Consider the following 23,709-nt stretch of genomic DNA (forward strand, 5'->3'; position numbering starts at 1 on the left):
ACTACATGCACACATTACATCACTTTTGATATCCTACCCTTATGTAGTGAATACAGTTTACATGTTTACGGAGCCGAAATTGCCGTCCTGTGAGAAATGTTGTGACGTTTTTCTGACATTTTGTCAAAGCAATCAGACTGACAATACTGAGTAGGTTTATCCACGAAGTGTTTATGCTATCAGGTTTTCATTTGATTGTTTAATTTGACGTACATAAGTATAAACCATGTATAAACATATGTAGGTCCTGTACCAAATGTCTAATAATTTTTGTTTGTTCTTTCATTAGTTTTATTTGTTTTATTGCTTTTGCGTCGTTTGCGGTAATAAATGGTTTTTCTTTCTTTCTTTCTTTCTAATACATGTCTGCAATTTGTGAGACATTTATTTATTCTTTAATAGCTAAAATAAGGTCTATTTTAGACACAGGAGCAGCATGATTACCTACAAACAAATTAATTGAAAACTGAACTTACAGTTTAAATATAGCTTCCATTATTGCATTACAACATCCTAAGTAAGGAAATTCTTTTGTAAATACTTCCAAAATAATTACGGTTACTGAGAAAAAACTGGTAAATCCGAAAATAAATATAAAATGACTTGCTTATATGATAAGTAAAAATATGTAACGAAAACGTAATACTGAAAATGTAACCAACTCGATTAGGTATGAATAAACAGAACGATGTTTAAAAAACAATCCCGTAAATAGGTAGTCACATTGGTATAGAATTTCATTGCGACCTTCAAAACTGATTGTTTGCTTAATTTTTCGTGTGATTTGTCCAAGTGATAAAAAAGCATAAGGCTTCATCTTTTGTAGTAGAACCTGAGAAATGTAGGTGTATAAAAACTAAAGAAAAAAGTCATATAGAGTATTTACTGTGTACGCATCAGTGTTTAATTTAATATAAAATAAAAACTACAAGACTAGTTTAGTCAAGTCGAGAAACTTAACCTAATAAGCAATTAGATACAAAGTAATTAAATGAGAAGAGTTATAAAATTTACTGCACACTGATACATTCAAATGCCGTGACTAGCAATAATCGTCAGAACATAATATCGTTAAGGTCACCAACCATAATTGGGATTTAAATTAATTCTAAAACGTGTTTTGCTTCTTCATACGCCACTTGAACACAGTTCAAAGTCATTAAAATCTAAGATGTCCGTGTCAGCCAAAGATTTGACATACCTAAGTACTCTCAAAATGTGAACACTTGAAATAATAAATTAATATGATTATTCTATTTTTTCACGGTGGATGTGCCTGCCCATCGAACGTTGTTCAATTCATGTTACACGACAGTCCGTAATCCTCTCAAGTAAAATAGTTCCGTTTGAGTTGTTCCTGCCCTCATGCATAGTTCTCAGCTTTGCATGTTGTCTAGGATCCAGTCCATGTAGTAAGCGACGTTGGTGTAAACACCTGGGAAGCCTCCGATCCCACATCGCTTGGGGCCGTAGGAGACCAGCCCTCGCTGGATGTACCGCACCCCAAGTTTGCCGAATCTTCCAGGGTACATCAGAGGCCCACCAGAGTCTCCAGCGCAAGAATCCTTGTCTTTAACTCCACCAGCGCATATTTGAGTATTTTTTAATTTAAGAGCTCTGTAAAAGAAGAAAAATATATTATTAACATAAATCTATCAAAACCAAAAGAAAACGTGATTGTTAGATTTAATTATTTTTTGGTTACAGCGAGTAATACCGAGGATTCTTCCTTGAGGAATTCCTTGATGACTACGATGGGCAACTTATATTTTGGCGTACCTATGTTAAAAATACGTCAAACCATTTGTCCATTTTAACAGGCTTCTATTAGGTCGACCTATGGGTGTATGGATGTAAGTACCTAATGGAATCTATGTAATCCAATTTAACCATCTTCAAAGGATCTTGTCGTAGTAGGCAGCTGCTATTTACTTCTGATGACAATACATAATATGGTATCATCGAACTGATTCGATGGTGGAGCCGGAAGATATGAAGTGGAACATCGTGTCGTAACTATAACTTCCCTGTCCCATGAGTCGTATGTGATACACACCGATTGTTTAACTATTGTGTCTACATCGTAGACAGTGAAGTAGCTAATTTATTATGTTAATGTTCAATGTTTGTCACATACCCGCGGTACGCAGCCATGCAATCGCTGTGACTCAAGACAGGCAGATCGACACTGAGGAGCACGGAGGACTGGATCCCATCTTCTGCCACTCCCCAACCGGCCACCACCGCATTGTGTCCTACCAGAGACTCCGCTTGAAGTTCCGGAGTCATCGGGAGACATAAGGGCTTCATACTGTCTGTAAAAAAAGTAATACAATCAGTTCCTAGGGCTAAGATCACAGAGCTAGCAATGGGGATGAAGGAATGAGCATCGATCACCCCGTTTATTTTGACGTTACGTGATATCATGAAGTCAGCAACCCCGGCTTCATGTTTATTTTTAATTTTCCTCAATATTTATGGATATGTGAAACCCATATTGATGCAATTGTTCGGTAATCATTCATTTTTGTTTACAGTTAGATTACACTTGTAGGAGCCATATTAAGCTAGGGGTTATCTTATTGTGAAATTGCTAGTAAAATAAAATGATAACCTAAAATTAAATTGCACTTTTCGTCATTTCCTAAATGCTGAAAATTGCCTATTTCCAATCGTCACTCATCGTGTTATATCGCATGCCGTGCAAGTCAGTCATGCTATGACTGAAATAAATATAGTATAGTGTAGTAAATATAGTATTGTATATGTAGTATATTGAAATAATTATAACTAACATTGAACACTTACTTTGAGTAAAGTCAGCTGGTTCAGACAGTCTGATGAGAGCGATATCATCAATTTGTGACTGTCGCGTGTATCCAGGGTGAGCTACTATGGACGCCACAGGGACGTGCTGAAAACATAATACACAAATAGGTTATATTATGTGTAAATGTATCTACTTTAGGAATTAAATAATACACATAGAAATCATTAATTAATTGCATAATGCTATATAATAAACAGCGTTATCATTGTATGTACCTAAGTAATACAAAACACAGTTTAATTTCAAATTATCCTTATTATTTACAAAATTAGTATTTTCCATTTAGATACCACAAGGAAAAGAGGCACCATTATTTGTATTATTCATTCCTAATTATCATAATATAAAATTAACTATGCAGCTATCTGACCATATTTTACTTCTAATTAGTTTAATTTAAACCAGTTGTTAGCGCTTGTGTGCTCTAAAACTTGCTAGGAAAATGAGCCTAGAATAATGCTGATGCAGTAGTATCAATTTTAATTGATGGAAAATATTCATTGTCAAGACAACAAGTCTTAATTATTGTTTAAGGATTTTTTACGTTATTCGAAGCTACAAATATTTCTGCGTCAAAAATTTTGCGAATCCTTACCTTTGCTGGCGGTGCGCAGTACTTGATACCGTCCGACATTTCGCAGTCAGGGTCGTGACTAACATCATGCTCCCCGAGGATGACTGCATCCAATTTCATCCTATCGAGGAAGACCACACAGTGGGCAGCCGTCAGGACATACCACTCGCTGATCAGAGAACCACCACAACTCAACTTGACTCCACGAGCTGGAAATAAAACAGTCACAAATCAAAATGGGCCCCATATTTTCAAAGAACGATTACTGCATTATAAATTGCAGAGTATTCATAAAAGCAATTACGTTATTAACATGATAAATTGTAATCATCAACATGTAGGTAAGTTCAAGGCACTAAGAATTATCAGGGTTTGTTTATTGTTTACCATTTAAAACTGCTCGACTTCTCAGTATTATAACTATTGTAGTTTACAATAATTAAGGTGCACTTAATTACTTCTTAATATAAACTATTTTAGTTAAAAGATGCAAGACTTACGTGAGTCATATGAAAGTAACACCATCCAAGGCATTTCATACAGTCTCGTCCTGTTCCCGCCCCAAATCCTGTCGCTTTCAATATTCCCACATTTTGTGGGTAAGAGACCGAGGTTCGGGTGACTGTCCACGTTCACAGGCCCATTCTTGTTTTCCAGGGTAGCCCTGGTATATGCTTCCACATCGTCATCAGTTCCCACCGTGTTGTGATTTTGTATTGAACCCGATGACGCGCAACATATCTGGAAAAAAATAATATTTTATGTCCCAACGTATTTTTTATTCGGCCTGGTTCTTAGATATGGCTGTAAGTTTATTGACGGGATAAATAAGCTTAGTAAGAACCGCAAGCTATATTTCATCGAAGTAATTAACATCATTTGAACAAATTCCTAATGTGTGTATTTGACATATTTGTACATAAATGTATTCGTTTGTTTTCCCATAACCGATTTACTGCATGCATCAAAATTACCAATGACACCGTATTTTTGGAAATCCCCAAAGTAGGTATAGCATTAGCGGTATGACCGCGATTACTAAAAATATCACTAGATTCGCTACGGTGTAATTGATACATTTTTTAAACAATATATCAAAACCGTTAACTGTACCGTTTTAAGTTTAAGTTGACTAATCGTTTGTGTGAAAGAAGAAATGACTGGAAAAAACGGCAGACAGGAGAGAATATGTTGCTTCGACACCGAAACACAAATTGAGAAAAGGTCAGGAGAAGCTATGGTTATATTAGTATACATAGATTAACATAATAAATCTACAATAACTGCATAACACGAAAAAGAACACCTCCAAAATTTTTAGTTTTTGGGCTAGACCCCGGACATCGGAAATGCATTTTTTTTTTGCAAAATTAGGCACAGGTACAAACAGAATATTAGAGATGTTGTCTGTAATAAGCTAGACTTCTAACTAAATAAGCAGTGTAGATAACGTAAGATTTTTACCATAGGCTCCTTGGACTCGAAGCCGCACGTAATTTTCTGGAGTTTTCTCCTCATGAGGGGAGGCATGGGGTTGCCCGCCCTCCTCACCTCCTCGTAGATATGCGGGCATTCTTTTATGGCAACACAGCGACCTGACTCATTGTCCACTTTGCAGTTGTCTCCAGAAAACACTGTATTAAAAAAAAACAATGGTAAATAATTTATTTGCGGTACACATAGGTATCAAAACTCCTTTGTTATAAACCTGAACAATGACGCAAGGGTTTGTTGTAATTACATACCGGGAGGCGATGGACCGGTAACTGCAATTAAAAATAAGGTACAGTCAGCTTGTGATTTCCATTAGATTACCCGACGCTAATAAAGGTTTTAATTCTAAGAAAGTTCTTGGAGGCATGAAGTTTTCACGGAATCTACAGGTTCATTTTTAACCGACTTCCCAAACGGAGGAGGTTCTCAATTCGGCCGGTATGTTTTTTTTTTCTATGATGTACATCGATTACTCCGAGGTTTATAAACCGATTTACATGATTCTTTTTTTGTTCGACGCAGAATAGCTGCCAGTTAGTCCCATAGTCATCAGGTCAGGATCTGATGATGGAAACCCAGAGAAATCTAGGGCAACCTTCGAAAGTTGTAGGCATGCATAGGGTAAAAACTTGATACTCAGGTGTATGCCTGAAAGCACTATTCAACAGTGAAAGTTTGGAGCTGACCTGATGATGGAGACCAGAGAGGGTCGACGGAACTCGACAACTGAATATGTAAACTACCTCGTGTTTGGGCTTATATTATTTGTATTGACGAGACCTTTGCAACAGTGAAGGTTTGGAGCTGACCTGATGATGGAGACCAGAGAAGGTCGAGGGAACTCGACAACTGAATATGTAAACTACCTCGTGTTTGGGCTTATATTATTTGTATTGACGAGACCTTTGCTACAGTGAAGGTTTGGAGGTGACCTGATGATGGAGACCAGATAAGGTCGAGTTCCCTCGACAGCTGAATATGTAAAATACCTCGTATTTGGGCTTATATTCTTTGTATTGATGAGAACTTTCCACTTATGTGGATAGTGACAACTATTCGTATCACTGAAAAGCTGTAAATAAAAAACTTTTTTACAAAAAAGTTAAACCGACTTCCAAAAACACTAAAAAGCAAAAAAAAATTTTTGGTTCATCGGCCTAGAAGTCGGTGGCAAAATTAACTTAGTAACATCTATTAGACACCGACTTCTAGGCCGATGCACCAAATTTTTTTTTTTTTTGCGTAACCTAAATACGTAATTGAAATTGGAAATGCGGGAAATCTACTGTGAGGAAGTTATGGGTAACTATGAATTGGCCAAAACAATACCTGCTCCTACATTCATTACTAATATGGAAGAAGCAAAGATTGTTATGGCTCATAAGTCTGGCAGATCTCCCTACGCAAAGGATGAAATGAAGTGGTACTCTTCTTAAATTTTTCTTCAACTTAGATTGGAAATCAAAGGCATCTCTGAGGTGCACTGCTCTGTGTGAAGTATTTTTTTTTGGCTAGGTTGACATAGTGAGAGGGGTGACTTCTAAATCTAAAAACTCGTAACTCTAAGTAAACAGTGTTGTTTACAGATTTGCACTAATTAAGGAAAAAACGAGTTAGCAAAAGAAACAGATTAAAATTATTAGGTTTTTGGCATATTTTTTTTAATAATAAACCTCTTAGAATTTATTAGTGATAAATAAATTATTTTTGTGCTGGCTCGAGCGTATCAAGTTCAAAGAGTTTTGTAAAGATATAAATGTTTACCTAATAAATTCAAGTTTTAAATCTTAAAAACAATCTCCTTTTTTTGTAAAATTACAAAAAAAGGAGATTGTTTTTGGAAATTGGTTTTGGAAATCTTAAAAACAATCTCCTTTTTTTGTAAAATTACAAAAAAAGGAGATTGTTTTTAAGATTTAAAACTTGAATTTATTAGGTAAACATTTAATGTTGACTAACAACATAAAATATAAAATACGCTTTAGGCAAAGTAGATTTACTTGTTTTAGTTGAGTTTATCGATAGCACAACCATGTTTTTAAACCTATTAAAAAATGTATAACTTTTACTAATAGGTTAATTACGTTATACTTATGTTGTTTTCCGACAGCAATTATAGAAATGTTAAATTAATTTTCAACTTATTCTTAATGTTTTATATAAAAACATGTTCTAAAATGCGGATCAAGTGAAGTATTCGACTTATGTTTGCACATAATTTATGTAAACAGCTTTAAATAATGATCATAACACTTCACGTGTAAAGTGTTATTTTATTTGTTCGCATCTTAAGTCTGTGCATAAAATAATAAATTACTAATCAATTTTAGCGTATAGGTAAGCACCTAATTGAATCCTAACTAAGCCCATTTAGCCATGGATATAAAGCATGCATTAATTAATTTATCGTTCCGAACCATCGCCGTCTCCAGTGAAATGTCAGGTGGAAAATCAAATTACACTTACAGCATTCCACTCGCAGCACTAATTGCAGGAACAGGGACACGGTAATCATTAATTTAAACATTTTAGATGGTTCTCATCACTGTCATAAACCAATAAATTAGAACTCAACACGTTAACACACTTGTCAACTGGCACGTACACAATCACTATTAAATAAATACCAAATGGTCTTGAATTTATAAAGTAAAATATTTACAACAAATCGATTTTCCTTCCAAAGTGTTACCGCGTATTATAAAATGAATTGTCTGTGTGGTATGGTTATCCGCCGATAAAGCCCGGGTCAGAATGAGCGCCGGTTCGTTTTATACGAGTTTACAAACTCCGACCACACATGTGTCATTTTCCTCGTGTTGTTGTTTTTTTATCTCGTTACGAAGATTGCAGTTTATTTTGAAAGGTCTAGCGTTGAACAGACGCGGTGGACAGTATGACGTAGCGGGTCATCGGCGACTAGGTAAACGACGCACCGTCATTACCATACTAGTTTTGATGGCAAACATGTGCGCAAAACGGCGATCTTCTGATACGCATACCTACTTTTTGCTAAAGATCCTTTGTATGCTATGTGCGTTTACACACGGTGAGATGGCGCTTCGGTAGTCATCGTCATAAACCAGTGGGCACTATGCACGTATTGAACAGCTGCAGGTTACTTACCCCAAAAGGTAGGTTACGAATAACTAGTTTGTTGGATATATAATTGTAAAAAAAAAATAAAAGTCCTCCTAGTGGTATTAACCAGGTAAATGAGCCTTCAAGTGTCTTAAGCAAGCTTGTGAAATACACCATTTCGTCCTAAGAAGCAGACTTTCTAAAAACACATTTATCACAGTGTGTGAAAAAAACAACCAGCTAATGCCTCACGTGCCAAAAGAATTCTGATAAGTAGATTTGTAAATTATATAGGTAGGTACGAAGAAAACAATAAAACTCTTTTGAACAAAAGCCTACGTTATTCCAAACAACTATTAAATAAATTGTAACAAAAGCGTAAATATGTAGGTACCTATATTAATTCGGTGAGGTGTTGGTTAGGTGCTGCTACAAGTAATCAATTTGCTAGGTCCACAGTTTAACTAATCAATTTTGAAACAGTTTCATGAGAAATAGTTCAAACAGATATAACCTAATATAGGTACTTGGAGTAATATGTTTTTGAGATATGAAACCCATAAACTTGGTTAATAGATATGCCAGGTATAGATATTTTTATGTACTTATGACATAGTATTAGATCCACGTTATCATGAATAACTTAAGCGTTTGAATTGAGCAATATAATAAACGAAGTTTACTGCCGGATGCTCCATTAATAGAACGTCAATAGTAATTCTATTATATGTGATACGTAATACCAAGTTCTACATTGCGGTTAGCGGTCCAAGAAAGCATTTTTGTTGTTCTCAGAATTGACCTCAAATAGGAACTGGTCCGATGTGGCCATGGACCATGAACCATGATTAGGTATTTATCGAATCTTCAGTTACTCATGTCTGTCTATGTTTATAGTTATTTTGCCCCTGATATGACGTCAAGATCAAGGATTGTATGACGACTGTTCAAATTACCCAAAAAATGCAGGAAGGAAGTGTAAATCACTATATAACAGTACTTTAGTGACGTAAAGCTTTGACGTTTGAAAGCTAAAACCAGTTACAATGATGTAAAAGATGGGAAAGGTTAAGGAAAATGCGTATGCATGTGGAATGATGGCGGATGGCCTGAGGAAGGAAAGATAAAATCTGTCGAAATGCATTCGACTTTCATGTAGAAATCTTTTTTGTTTAAAGGTAATTTATTATTGGAGTTTTGACATCATTTCTTAGTTTTAAGTTTCCTTTTTTATGTAATTATAGATTTAGTTTATAAATGTAGGTATACAAGTTGAATTTATTGTCTATTTAATTATGTGAATAAATACATGAATAATTGTGTGACTAAAAACTTTTCCAGTAGTTTATTACCGATTTTTGATTAGTTCGTTTAAACTGAAGTGGCTTACATAATATTCATAATCAAATGGATGATCCATCGGTATATGGTCACTGGCCTCATAAAATGCATGACCCTGAACTTTTTCTATAAAAGATTCACAATACAAATTCCTTAGAGTACCTACCTGCACACTAAAAACTTTTAGTCGGGCCTTTAATCCGTTTGGGCTCATAAATGAGTATGAAGATGAATGGTAATACGCACATTACAAAGATGAGGTAATTAGCCAGTTCGATTGGAATCAAGATTTTCTTAAAAAAAAATGCTAACCATCGGGTCAACTGTCGGCCAACTGTTTTGTCAACATACCAATTTAAAGTGCTTGCAGTCAGCGGTAAAAGAAACTATTAAAAATATATAATTTTGAAGCTACGATTACTACTATATAGTTGGTATTATAGTTCGGCCATTCAGAGAATGCGTTCCTGACACGTCGCGATTGAACTGACTGAATTATAACATTCATTGATTATTGATATAATAATGTTGTTTTAATGCTCCTCAATTGTTAAAACGGTAAACAACCAGCAAAAATATTTTTATCGTAACTGCAACGCCATTGCAAAGTTACGTCGTCAGTTCAATCGCGACGTGTCAGGAACGCATTCTCTGAATGGCCGAACTATACCTACTACCATTCAATAATGTAGTATAATAGTACCTACAAAAGATATACAGGGTGTCTCGTTCACAATCACATTAAATCCTGTCGCATATACTGTATGATATTCTGTGGTGAATTGTAAAAAAAAAATAACCTAATCCACTCAGTGGTTTAACCGCAGGAGTCATTTTTCGTTTTTATAATTTACAACATCATGTGTAAATCAGAGATCTAACGAGGAGTATCTAATCTTTTAATCAGTAGACAGCTATCAGTGTTCTAATTTTCGCACATTTTTATTATATTTTACTTTGTATGAAAAAAAAATTAAGTATTTTTCTTTGTGTCAATCGACATACGTATATTAACGCACTTCATTTAATGTGATTGTGAACGACACACCCGATATGTTTGCTTTCCTGGGGTGCGATTCACTAAGGCAAAACATCTTTACAACCAAGAAATCATCGTTGTAACATCAGATGAAAACTTGGCGGTATTCATTAGTTAAAATTGCGCGATCGTAGCGCCTCAACGATGTTGACGGCGTGACATAGAACTAACATTTGTTGCCAAATGTATGAAAATCGGTATTCAGCAACACGAAACATCCTCGCCTGCAACGACAACCTCGCCTTCGCCTTCGATTTTATCTGTCAAACCGAAAAGCTTGTAAATTGTGGATGTTTTCTTGGATGAAGGCGATTAAAATGTAAGTAAAACAAGTTATTTAATAAATTGCAATGTGAAAATATGTTTTTATGATGATTTGTTTATCGTACTTTAATCCCTGAAACATTTGCGCCTATTTTTAATGTTTTAGATGGCAGTTCGTCTTTCCTGTATGATTTTTCGTTGGAAGAAACTAAACATCATGATAATTAAATAAATAAGAAGTCAGGCCTCCGTGATACGTATTATGGATTTACTAACACTAACTACTGATAGAAACTATAATAAGATTGACTGAAGAACAGATTCGACAGTTGAAAGAAGATTTCCTGAGATTTCCCCTTTCCTAACAAAGGCGAATCGTCGAGGAGGAATTAGCAACCGCACCAATATATTACACTTAATCAATATAATATAAATCATCATACAGTACAGTGGATAGATGCCTAAAACTTACCGTCCATCCACCTTTTGCAGGTACTGTCAAATTTTTTGTTAGTGGGATTTAAGTACCAAATAATGCTATGTGACATTGCAAGAACAATGTCTCACAAGCATCTGCCTCAAGGACTCAACAATATACATTAGATGCCATCAACCATCCAGATATTATTGATAAGTACGAGGTAGGTAAGAAGCAACTGTGACCCGGTTGATAAGCAAGCCGGACTCTAGCAGTGACTTGGACAGTGGATGTCATGCTAGAAGTTATTTAATAAACAATACTATGTAGACACCTTCTAACAATACATATGTATTTTACCTGTGTATGTTAAATAGTAATATAAACATTTTTAACATTACACAATAGTGTGCAGGTATCAAAGTAATTTTTATAAAAATACTGAACTTTTCTGTAATCATGAATTAATAAAACAATATTTTAATCCATCATGTCTTTTTATTATTTTGTATTTTATAATGAATATGCATTTATTTCTAAATTCAGATTCCAAAACATTCTCCTTGCATAATAGAATGTATTTTTAACTTGATTACACCGAGTTCTGGCAAATTCTTCATGTTGGCTCGCAGCTGCAATAGAACTGGACTTCCTCTGAACTGCTCCTTTTTGTCCTTCCAGTACTGTAACACAAGCAAAAATTATATGGTGTACCTAATATATAAAATAAATAGAACAACTATTTGCTTGGTGTGGTTTAACTTTCAGTTGCAATTTCAAATGCCTTTATGATTGAATTTGAAGGATAGAGTAAAGTCATTGTATTTGCCTGCTGTCAATACTAATTTAGTACCTAATACATACAAAACATAATGTAAAAGAGTACCTACTATACTTACCATGATTCAATGCAACGGTAAACACACACTATATAGGTTCATAAATGATTATTGTTTACTAACCTCACACCACTGCTCCAATATTTTCATACACCCACTACTTCACTGTTTAGGGCTGTTGTTTTCGAATCATGCATGCATGCTCGCATTCGCAGTACGAGCATGGCCCATCATAATCAAACATGGTTTGCTTTCCAAAAAGCTTACTAGCTCTTCCAGCTGACTCAACGAAGGCAGTGCGTTGCGAGATACTAAAAGATAAATATTTTAGTTAATAGACGTAGTTCACAAAGACTGTATTGTATATTAAAATATAAATGTTACGTATTGTGTACTTACTTTCGATAGTTTTGGAACCAAACTGAAACACAGGACAAGTAGAATGCCGTTGGCTATGGGTACAACTTTTTTTAAAGTCCACTTGACCGCTTAAAGCCATTTGGAGCTTTGAAATCTCGATTCTCGTATTTAAATAAATAAACTTATAATCTAGTTATGAGCAAAATGTTTGTTTTGGTTTTGAAGTTTTGAAATGACACAGACTATATATTATACTACATAACCTTATAACAAATGTCAAAGATTTGAGTCATTATTTTCTATATCGAAAATGATATAATTAATTAATTATTCGTTGCATAACGAATAGAATGTGTTTTAAACATACATATTATGCATTTACATTGATTTAAAATGTCGAAATAACGCCAAAAAACGTTAGTCGAGATTTTCTCGATTATACTTTAAATGGAATTTTGGCAACACTGTAAACATCTTAGCCGTCATCGTTGTTCGTCAGATCGTCGACGAGTTTTTTTGCTTAGCGAATACGGTTTTTATCAACGTTGTTTTTAAAAGCGATGTCTACGATGCGACATCTGTGAACTCGTCGTTGTTAGCATCGATGATGTGTTTGTTACAGAATCGCATGGCTGATGTTGCAATTAGCTCTTGTTGGAGAAACCTAAAAGATAACCTTTCATACTAATCACATCTTATTGTATCCCTCCTACATGTGAGCTTGGGCATATTTTTTTTTCATAATTTTCCTCAATGTAAAAGAAAGGGAAAATAATTTATCAAAATAAAAAACTTTTTATAAAAAAACTGTCTTCACAAAACACAGGAAGGGACAAATTTTTTCCCTTTCAGTGTTTTGTGAAGTAGGTGTCTACCTTTTTGCATTTTTTTTTGTTTTATGTTTTTCATTTACTTCTAAATATTATCTTAAAATATTTTTTGTACTCACAACGGCAGTCGTAACCAATAATGGCGGAAAGTCCTTATCAATATGCATAAACTATGATCAAACACGAGGTAGCTGCTACCAATCGATAAGCAGTTCCCTAAACTGCACATTGTCTTCATTGGAAAGTCTGATATGGTTTAACATTAACATTAAGCTGTACGTCAATACGAATGAAATAAGCCCAAACACGCAGTAGCTGCAAAGGTATACAAAGGTGGAGTTCACTTGATTTCCTGTCATATCCATCATCAGGTAAGTTGAAAAGTTCATAGGTCATATCTGACTCAAACGATATATGTTACCTACATATCGAGTTTTCGTCCGATGAATAGGAATTTTCGACAGTTGCCTTGGATTTCTCATGGTTTTCATTAATCAGATCCTGACCTGACATCTATAGGACATAAATGCGTGTATACCTACTCTTTTATGTAAAGAAATAATTTCCAAATTGGTCTAAGCTCCAAGCCAATATCCTATAATTTCCAAATTGGTCTAAGCTCCAAGCCAATATCCTTCGATTGGATATCTCTATTATACCTAACATAATCCTCTCAAAGTTTTGATATCATAAAACTTCAATCATTCTGATATTTAAATACGTATATATTTTTTAATTTTATAAGATTTTCTGCCTCACATCTCAAACCAGTAAAACTAAGCCGTTTAATTTACTTTCCTTATCAAATTATAATGTTTCTAATGAACCATAGCATTTTAAAAATTCATATTGATAGTTTTGCCCTACACATAGGAAAATATACTTTCAAACCGCAAAGATGTCCATAACTTTTGTCCTAAAGATATTTTTAGGGGATATGATAACTATGACCTGTTTTACATTTCCCTTGTGTTCTCAATAAAACAACCATGTTTGTTCACAGGATGACAAATAAACATCCCTACTTTTTGTTTACCATAAAAGTATAGAGTTGTGTGAGGAAAACTGCGAACATACATCACAGAAACTTTGCCCTTTCATGCGCGGATGCGCGAAGGATTTCGTCATCTTATCTAGCATATATGCGGGATAGGATAACGGAGATGTTGCAATGAAATATGTGATTAACAGAAGATCAAGACCACCGGTACACTATTCAATAATGATTACACGTCCAATAGAAAGGTTTGGTTGCTACCCTAAGGTGCGAACAAAGCAGAACACGCGCGTAACTAATATCGTTTGTACGCTGCGGTGCACTTGACGCACGGCCCAACCGAGCACTGGGACCTGCCACCAGTCATGAATGTTTGTTCAAACAACAAACTTCATAAACATATTTGACTGAAAATAATAAACGGATAACACCAATAATGTTTTCGATCAAATGGCGGATTATGTTAGCGTTTACAATACTGCTACATCACGGCGTTACGGGTAAGCTAATCGATTTATTTCTAATCCATTAATGCTGTTAGCACCTTACGTTACATTCGATATTTATATGTTTTCAATTTTTTAATTATTTCACGGTTATGAGCTTGCCAAGGCAAATAGATATTTTATTTTTCCGGTTAAAACTTTAGGTACGCTGTGCGTATGATTCTTAATAAAATAATGATATAATGTGATTATTACCTACTTTCCTCAACAATACTTTGGACATTTTCCTAAAATTTAAATAAAAAAGTGCCCACACCAGCAGCTTCGAGTCTTGTTTAAACTCTCAATTTTCCATTCTGATTGAGTCATTTCCTTCCTTTTATTACTCATGTAATAAATCGTCTGATTAATTATCATTTTAGAATCTTTGGGATCAGGTATGTCCCCAGAGTGTGTGACGACACCTAATTAATATTCTTTACCGCATAAATTCCTGGTATTTTACGTATATTCAATGAATGAATTCTATTAAAAATAAATCGTAAAAAAATAATGGCGAGATAACCTTTATGGTGTTTTGTTACATTTTAATTAGTTTATGAATAAATTATGTGTGACTAATAACTTTTAGCCCGTGCCTGAATAGAATAACAAGTAAACAATGGGTTTCTTTGTGTTCCGTTTATGAATTGAATTTTCCCTGGATTCACAGGTTCTTGGCTCCAGTGGCAAAAATATAGGAACAATATCTTATTGAGGCTTGCATCCCTAAGGGCACTCAAAGGTGGGTACCGCATCCTGATTCCGTAACGCACCTTTCATTGCAATTACAGTTGCTGTCACTTGTTAAGTAGGTATACAAAATACCTAAATAAACTGATTTTAGTATTATAAACAAAGTGAAAGCAATTATAAGTAATAGACGTGTGTTACGGAATTTGGATGCTGGTTGTATTTTTTAACTCAACCAAAAACGAAATAGAAAATATATTTCTCCGAGTTTTTCCATTTTTATTTCCCAGTATTTGGGTAAGTATAGAGTGGTTTATTTATTCTCATGGTTGGGTACAAAAATACAACTAGTATAGAGCTTTGATAGCGACCGATTCGTAGTGGAACCTGATAAAGAATGTGTGTTAATGAGTTCACACATCATTATGACATTAGCCGTAACATTCGTGCTGCTAATCATTAAAATCCAATGTGACTTACCGATTCTAGAAACGACTGCTAATTAAAAGCGCATTGAAAAATCTTAAAATTTGCTCCTTTGTCTATCTACTTATTGGGAGAGCTGCAGGTTTTATCACTATGATCTAGCTAAACCGCAGGCTTTTCGATCTGAAAAATTCAAGTTGTAATCGCCTCAAAAGTTTTCTAGATGTGTATATAAAATAATTCAATATAACTTTAAAGAGAACAAAGTATTGTAAACGCTAAATCAGTATTAATCAGTATCTTCGTAATGAAATGTAGTGGTCGCTACGCAAAGCCCTATACACCACCTGATATCATCCTCCAAGCCTTTTTCCCAATCATGTTGGGGTCGGCTTCCAGTCTAACCGGATTCAGCTGAGTACCAGTGCTTTACAAGAAGCGACTGCCTATCTGACCTCCTCAACCCAGTTACCCGGGCAACCCGATACCCCTTGGTTAGACTGGTGTCAGACTTACTGGCTTCTAACTACCCGTAACGACTGCCAAGGATGTTCAATGATAGCCGGGACCTACCTACAGTTTAACGTGCCATCCGAAACACAGTGAGTGGTGTCTAAGATATACTTAGAAAGTACATACAAACTTAGAAAAGTTGCATTGGTACTTGCCTGACCTGGGATCGAACCCGCGCCCTCATACTTGAGAGGTTGGTCTTTTACCCACTAGGCCACCACGACTTACACCACCTGATAATATTACATTATAAATACATTTTGAACTGTAGGTACCTTAGTTGCGTGACTTGTTGAAAAATACAAATATACTTTAGAAATACTAAGAAAAGCAATTATTTTTTATATACATATATAATAATATTTATATACGACCTCGATTGCGCAATGGTCATCATGCCGGACCGCCGAACCTGAGGTCCCGGGTTCGATTCCCGGTTCGGTCGACATTTGTGTGATGAGCATGCTTGTTGGTCGTGGTCTGGGTGTTGTGATATGTATTTATAAATATGTATATATGTAGCTATATGTAGTTTATCAGTTGTGTTAGCACCCATAACACAAGTTAATAAATAACTTACCATGGGGCTAACCGACCGTGTGTGAAAAAGGTGTCCCGACATTATATGGCGCTTAGGTTATATGGCGCTTAGATTTGTCGTAAAAAATACTTATGTAGGTACCTATCTATTACAAAAATAAAACTAAAAGGCGTTCATCGCCTCCTCCATAATATCCTTTTATGTATTTTATACGTACAAGTACTTAGGTTTATACAGATTTATTAGCTTCAGCATTATTTCATATTGTGTGACGCAACTAAGGTGGTACAAAAAAGCACATTGACATTCATAAAAGTGCCCTTATAAAACTTCATAGACGATGAAATAATTTTAATTAGATAAGAATACGTGTAGATCTTATTAAAGGTAGGATCTATTATTAGGTAATCCAAAATGCATGTGAAAGTTTACACTTTTTCTTTTAAAGCGATGCAACTTTCCAATTTATGCAAAAACATGCAGAAATAATCTACGAGTTTTTTGGTGGTCAAGGACCCTTTAAAATAATTCTAATCCCAACTTTATCAATAAGTTAGTCGTTACGAAACATTTTGTGCTTGCGAATTTAAGCATTTTATGAATGTCGGAACGAAGTTTTATACATAACTAGACGAAAGTCATACCTATAAAGGAAAAATATTGGTACGTTAGGATGATTTTTACTTGCATAACCTTTCAGATCGGTAAGGTCAAATAAAATAAAAAACCTTGTGAATAAGTTATTACCGTTATCTACTTTAATGAAACATAAGTATGTATGTATGAACAAATACTAAATCTTTCGATTTCCTAAGAAATAATGTTAGTCATCAAGACGAGATCCAATACCTAGCGTTCTTAGTGAAAGTATCTTAACGAAAAATTTAATATAATTATAAGGTAAGCCTACTTAGGAGAATTTTCATGGTTTCCCCTTACTGTCGATTAACAAATGACTCCTGAAACTAATTATTCTAGAGAATATTCTTAAAAAAAACACCCGAAAGTCCATAAAGAAAAAGTACCTAAATAGAAAAAAGAACAAATCTAAACCATTTTTCAATAATAAAGGTGAAGACATAGACAAGACCATAACAGTTGAGGACATAGAGAAGCACCCAATGTGGGTGAAGCTGGATGCAGTGGATTGTGGAGAGAGCGCCGCTGACCGCATCATCGGAGGAGTCAGCGCGGGCCTGGGGCAGTTCCCTTGGATCGCAAGACTTGGTTATCTTGGTATGTCTGCACTATTCACATTTCTCTGACGCTTTTGTTGGACTACATAATATATATACACATGAAAAAAAAAACCCACAGATTATTCAGTGGAGTTCTCCATAAATCGAACACATATTTAAAAGGAAACTGCAACAGTAGGGACAATTATCTAGAATATAAAAATATCTAGAATACCCAGAACGCTAAATTCATTAACCTACTGGTCAACTTATTAAATGCAACGTTGATTAACAGATAATGAACGGGAAAACATCTGCTCATTCCTTCAGATTTGTCACTGTTCAGGAAAATACCAATTACAAAAGTATCTACTTTGTATGTAAAAACAAGAATATTGCTCATTATAATGTGACAAATTACTTTACTATGAATAATAGAAATTATCTTTTCATTGGCTATTTCTGTTAACTGACATCATTATTCATTATCAATATTACATCATAGTGTCTCAAGATTCATTAATGCAACTTGGGGTCAGTTGTTAACTCAATTATAGTTAAGTATGCGTAAATAAACTACATGCGAAAATCATTTGAATCATGCAGCGTATCCGCGTTTCGATTTTTTTACATCCCAAGTCAAGAGTGTCTTATAACAAGTTGTCCTAACAGAGAAAAAACTCTGGAATGTCTAGGGATGATACAGTACTTATCTATATTTTAAGTTTTAATTTAAGCCGATATTCTCACTCACTTATATTTTGAAAACAAAAGACATTACAACCAATCTCTTTTCTAAGATTATCTTTAATAAGACCCGGGACTTCATAGGTTTGCTTTAATTTTAGGTCCAACTTAACATCAAGGCTTAGAATGTATAATATATCACTTTCTTGAAAACTGATACCACATCGTCTTATCGTGCGCAGTCTCGCAAATGTTTCGAAATAAAATAATAATTTTAAATTAAACAAAAGATTTAATTGATTGAAATAATATCCGTATCCTTTCAAACTAAAATTTTTATAAACGCTAAATTGACCTTCATCAGTAGATATGGACATACATATATGTACGACATATGACACACAAATTAACCCATCCATAGAAGGAATGACCACTAACAATAATATACCTAACTCAAACGATGAAAATCCCCAGAAAGTCCAATATTTACCATTTTCATACCACCCAGTGTTTAGGTACAATTTATTTTGAATAACTTTACATTTGACCACCCAGTAGGTACCTAGCTACTTATTTAAATAAAGTATTATAGTGGCCAAGTGTAAAATAGTTATTTGTTATACAAGAGTGCAAAGTTGCTTTTTAATCGCGGGCTCAATTTTGATGACCGAGCAAGCGAAGGATTCTAAAATTGAAAAACGAGCGTAGCGAGTGTTTCAATAATTAGAATCCTAAGCGATAGCGAGGGAATCAAATGAGCACAAGGTGAAAAATCTTTGCACTCGAGTGCAACACGTAACTTTTCATCCCACCTCATCGAGGAAATTTCGAAACTCAAAAAAATAAAATGGCACGCACGTCAAATGCACGGCATGGCAAATTAAAAAGATGTAGGTACCTATTAAAATTTATTTATCCAAAAACTCAGTTTAAAAATATAATGAGGTTTAAAATAAACCTCAAAACAATAAAAAAATATAATTTCATCCCACTTCATCGAGGAAATTACTAAATGCAAAAAAAACAAAATGGCGCGCACATATTATGAGTATCAAATTAAAAAGAAGTACTTATTAAAGTTCATTTATTTGAAAACTCAGTTTAAAATGAAACGAGGTTAAAAATCTATGAAAAAACAATAATAAAAATTACTTAATTAATTTAATAATTATTTTAAGCAGTATTTTATTTGTTTAATATGTATTTGTTTGAAAATTCTTATCAAGATTGTCACAAATGGAGTATTGCACACGATAACGATGACACGATCAAATCACTTTGCCGCACTAGAGGATAAAAACGACTTTTGCGCTCAGATATCAAAGGGTAAAACTACTCTTTCCGAGATGGTGGGATGAAAACACCATTTGCCACACCTGCGGATTTATCTATACAGCCAATCCCGCCTCGAGTATAGTGACAAACTTACTGCACTTGTATCAAAATGTACTTATGATGTACTATCAACATTTTAGAGGATGATGAGATGGACTGGATGTGTGGTGGAGCCCTAGTGACTGACCGCCACGTGGTCACAGCCGCGCACTGCGTACAGAAGTCAGAATATGGACCCGTATTGTAAGTATACCTAACAATACCTACTTATCTTGTTTTTGAAACCCAAACATTATTTTTACATATTTTCCTTAATTAGTCCAACATACTATTTGTGTTGTGCTGGTATTAGTCTGGCTTTACCTAGGTAGGTATATGATTTTAAGTGGATTTATACCGACGTGTTAGAGAATTATTTATTTTCTTCTCATTTATTGGAAAAAGATAAATGGAATACCTAGTAGTACCTACAAGGGAGCTAACAAAAGTAACGTTTTCTATTAATCACACAAGATTTGTGGACAAATACAAATACTTATTAAGGATGGCAACATACATTCGATGTAGACAAAACCTTGATAACAAACCTTCTAAATCTTCTTAAAGCAACAAACCTTCTTTTCTTTGAATCAGGACTACAATCCGCGTGGGGGAGCACGACACGCGAACGGATCCTGACTGCGAGCTGACAGTGTGCGCGCCTGCAGTACAGGACCGATCCATAAAGAACATCACCAGCCACCCACTGTTCAACAAGCCCGCCTTCCATAATGACATGGCTATCATCAAGTTGGAAAAGCCTGTTACCCTGAATGGTAGGTAGTCTTACCACATTTTTTTTTACTTTTTTATTTTTAGGTTTAAACAAATAGTAGTCCTACCGGTTTGATTAATCTGTATTTCTTCTGGTATCTAGATAAGTATTAGCTTTTCTACTTTGTTTGAAAGAAGCTTGGCCCAGAGCTTTACAAGCGATCTTTAAACTCTGGACAAATGGTATGGCATTTCTTGGTAAAGCAATGAAGGTAGTTAAGTTGACAAATGTTTCAGCCAAATAAATATTTGCACAACAGGATAAACTGAGTTCGCCAACCCGCATGTTTATATAATCAAGTAAATCCATGAATTTTCCTTCCTGTAGCCCTTATTTCAGAGGCGAAAAATGCATAATTTGTAAAATAGCACAATTTGCATGGAAATTCGTTTTTTGTTCGTAGACTATGTGACACCTATCTGTCTTCCCCGTACTCCTGAGCAATTAGCTAACCTTCGCGTCGGAGATCTGATGACAGTTGCCGGCTGGGGGAAGACCAACATGACTACAGAAGAACGGGCTAAAGTGCTGCAGTATGTTGGAGTAAGTAGAACCACGATGTTTCAGACTTTAAGACAAAATAGTAAAATAATAAGACAAAATAGTAAGTAAAATAGTTTTAGTCAGTTTATTATCACACTCGGGGGTGCTTTGTAATCGGCGCTCTTATTTATTTATTTTCTCATTCTCTTCATCTTGATCATTAATGATCATCCTCCATGATAAAATCGTGAATGCCAGCTGCCTCTTACTGGCTTACGATAAAAAGAATTCTGTAGAATCCTATTAGGTTCTTAATTTTATCCTATCTACCTCACTGTAATAGGTATTTAAAATTCTTATAGATACCAATTGTACCGCCGGCAATGTGCGATTCCTTCGGCAAGGGATTCAAACTAACAGAAGCAGAGATCTGCGCGGGAGCAGATTTTAATAAGGACGCATGCGGGGGTGATTCAGGAGGCCCACTCATGAAGGTAACAATATCTTGTGTAGTAGGTACTACGGTTGTATGGTACTATGGAATAGTTACTGGATTGTTTTTCGTCGGCTCGGCGAAAAAACAAAAAAAATATAGGTAGTAGGTACATAGGTGCCTAATTCGCTTTGATTTTCACTCATTACGAAATATTTCATAAGTACGTTTTAAAATACCAAATTTTTCTACGATATATATCGATCTCATTAGGCATAAAAAAAACAATGTAGGGTAAATACGCCAAATGTCGGCCCCCTTAGCGATTTTCTGCTTGCGGTTCGCTATAGCACCGTCAGTTTCCAACGAAAGATAGTTTTTGATGCGGTTTTGGATAGTTTGATTAATCTATGTCATGTTTATAGGCATAAGATTGATATTTCTACAAAAAGAAAAAAGTAATAAGGCTTAGATGCGTCGAGAACAGAAAAACCCTAAAGTCGGCCATTCACGGCCCAAGGTCGGTCGCGTTTTTTCCAAATGTCGGCCGGGTATAGGCTGTTTTAAATTAAGGCAGTGACAAATATTATTAACATGATTTATTTTAGCAGAATTATAATATAATACTTAGTATACATTTGTAATTGTATTTGTTTAATTTATAGTAAAATATTTTTTGTTTCCCCTAAACAAAAAAAGTCGTATTCACGACCAACCATTTATATTTTTTAAGCTAATAAGAACGGTTTAATAGATAGCAAGTATCAAACTATAAAGCTACCATAAACATGCCTACAATACTGTCAACTCCTACATTTAAACTTAACTCCTATACGATATAATGAATTATAATAAATAAATTATTTCATTTTGAGAAAATGAAAAAAAGTATTTTTTCATCAGCCTGTATAGTGGCGCTTGAGTTCGAGGCTGGTCGACATTACGATTATTTACGATTCTAATGTCGGCCCCTATTTCTTGTACCTTATTTCTCGAGAGTCAACTAATATCACTCCGGCCGTTATTTGGCTATTAAACGTAAAATAGATCTATTTGCCTATAAGCTTTGCAAATTCTCTTGTTAAGCCAACGGAATTAGTACAATAGGAATTTATAAAATAGACTGCATTTGCTTTAAGTCGGCCACGGCCGAGACTCCGGTTTTAAGTCAAAACTGTTGTCCTAATGGCGGCCTCCTATTTTTCCTTGAAAAATATACGCAAAACGCTGAAAAAACTATCTTAAAATATAGTAAAAATAACCCATTAGTGATAATCAAGCTTAAAACAAAAATAAATAAATGTTTTATCGTTCTAATATCAATCCCCAAAATGTGAGTATTCACTTCGAGTAAGCTACTTTACGTGCGAATTTGATGTTTCAACGGCGCAATCGCTACTGACGCTCAGTATGAGAAGAGTAAGTGACAGAATCGGATAGTAACGATTTGTACGTATAGAGTATAAACCAAGGTTGCAATTCGAGGAGCAAAACTAACACTTAATTACCTTTTGAATGAATGCAAGCTGAAAATGTACAGACGGCCGAAGTTTGGGGGGAGGCCGACATTTGGCGTATTTACCCTAAATAAATATAGCCTTGATACTGTGGCAAATGGTTGACTGGACGAATTGGTCACACATCGAAGCAATACCGTAAATGAGGTATTATACTTCAATTTATGCCAAATAAGCACGCCAATCTCGGCGTGATTAAACGATCGTTTCCTTAAATTAAACTATTATCGTATATTTAAATATAAATGATTAGATTTCACGAGGTATTTGATAGCCTACTCTGAAATTAAAATATGTATTTGCACATTGCAGGTTTTTGACACACCTGATGGTCCTAAAAACTACTTAGTTGGAGTAGTGTCCTTCGGCCCAACAATATGTGGCATCAAAAAGCCGGGAGTTTACTCATCCGTGTCACACTTCCTTAAATGGATCCTAGATAATTTAGACTGATTCTAACGTTCTATAGTGATATTACATTATACTTATTCGTAGTCGTTCTATTTATGTAATTAAGTAAATAATTTATACAAAAAA

General features: G+C 34.8%; 2 protein-coding genes and 2 long non-coding RNA genes across 10 annotated transcripts; 2 read left to right on the plus strand and 2 right to left on the minus strand.

The window, feature by feature from the left end:
- Positions 1-874: 874 nt before the first annotated feature.
- Positions 875-7,851, minus strand: LOC124640424 (CLIP domain-containing serine protease HP8-like). 2 transcript variants are annotated; one of them, XM_047178193.1, is made up of 8 exons: positions 7,365-7,851; positions 5,150-5,170; positions 4,869-5,038; positions 3,905-4,145; positions 3,426-3,613; positions 2,809-2,914; positions 2,138-2,315; positions 875-1,617 (listed from the first exon to the last, which is right to left on the minus strand). In XM_047178193.1, the coding sequence occupies exons 1-8, from the start codon at positions 7,423-7,425 to the stop codon at positions 1,377-1,379; spliced, it is 1,206 nt and encodes a 401-aa protein (XP_047034149.1). In that variant the 5' UTR covers positions 7,426-7,851; the 3' UTR covers positions 875-1,376. The 2 variants fall into 2 exon arrangements, with proteins under 2 accessions (XP_047034149.1, XP_047034150.1); XM_047178194.1 differs by lacking the exon at positions 5,150-5,170.
- Positions 5,031-23,709, plus strand: LOC124640427 (CLIP domain-containing serine protease HP8-like). Of its 6 annotated transcripts, XM_047178200.1 has the most exons (10): positions 5,031-5,187; positions 8,877-9,157; positions 14,074-14,567; positions 15,226-15,297; positions 17,797-17,961; positions 20,066-20,168; positions 20,559-20,740; positions 21,143-21,282; positions 21,585-21,716; positions 23,485-23,709. In XM_047178200.1, exons 3-10 carry the CDS (start codon positions 14,504-14,506, stop codon positions 23,623-23,625), a joined length of 999 nt encoding a protein of 332 aa, XP_047034156.1. In that variant the 5' UTR covers positions 5,031-5,187; positions 8,877-9,157; positions 14,074-14,503; the 3' UTR covers positions 23,626-23,709. The 6 variants fall into 6 exon arrangements, with proteins under 6 accessions (XP_047034156.1, XP_047034158.1, XP_047034162.1 ...); XM_047178202.1 differs by lacking the exon at positions 8,877-9,157; XM_047178206.1 differs by lacking the exon at positions 15,226-15,297 and having other exon boundaries at positions 5,033-5,187; positions 23,485-23,708.
- Positions 10,392-11,173, plus strand: LOC124640430. The gene is made up of 2 exons (XR_006985548.1): positions 10,392-10,678; positions 10,790-11,173. It is a non-coding gene; the product is annotated as an uncharacterized LOC124640430 (long non-coding RNA).
- LOC124640429 lies at positions 11,520-12,873 on the minus strand. Its single transcript, XR_006985547.1, has 3 exons — positions 12,280-12,873; positions 12,004-12,191; positions 11,520-11,724 (listed from the first exon to the last, which is right to left on the minus strand). It is a non-coding gene; the product is annotated as an uncharacterized LOC124640429 (long non-coding RNA).

This window comes from Helicoverpa zea, chromosome 20 (genome assembly GCF_022581195.2).
Source record: "Helicoverpa zea isolate HzStark_Cry1AcR chromosome 20, ilHelZeax1.1, whole genome shotgun sequence".
Lineage (NCBI taxonomy): Eukaryota > Metazoa > Arthropoda > Insecta > Lepidoptera > Noctuidae > Helicoverpa > Helicoverpa zea.

Bases quoted from the DNA above. Each gene is read 5' to 3' on its own strand.
- LOC124640424 (XM_047178193.1), bottom strand. From the start codon at position 7,425: ATGTTTAAATTAATGATTACCGTGTCCCTGTTCCTGCAATTAGTGCTG. The intron at 2,316-2,808 runs GTAAGTGTTCAA...CTTTTTTTACAG, and splicing joins ACCAGCTGACTTTACTCAAA to ACAGTATGAAGCCCTTATGT. The intron at 1,618-2,137 runs GTATGTGACAAA...CTTCTTTTACAG, and splicing joins TGCATGGCTGCGTACCGCGG to AGCTCTTAAATTAAAAAATA.
- LOC124640427 (XM_047178200.1), top strand. From the start codon at position 14,504: ATGTTTTCGATCAAATGGCGGATTATGTTAGCGTTTACAATACTGCTA. The intron at 20,169-20,558 runs GTAAGTATACCT...TCTTTGAATCAG, and splicing joins TCAGAATATGGACCCGTATT to GACTACAATCCGCGTGGGGG. The intron at 21,717-23,484 runs GTAACAATATCT...TGCACATTGCAG, and splicing joins CAGGAGGCCCACTCATGAAG to GTTTTTGACACACCTGATGG.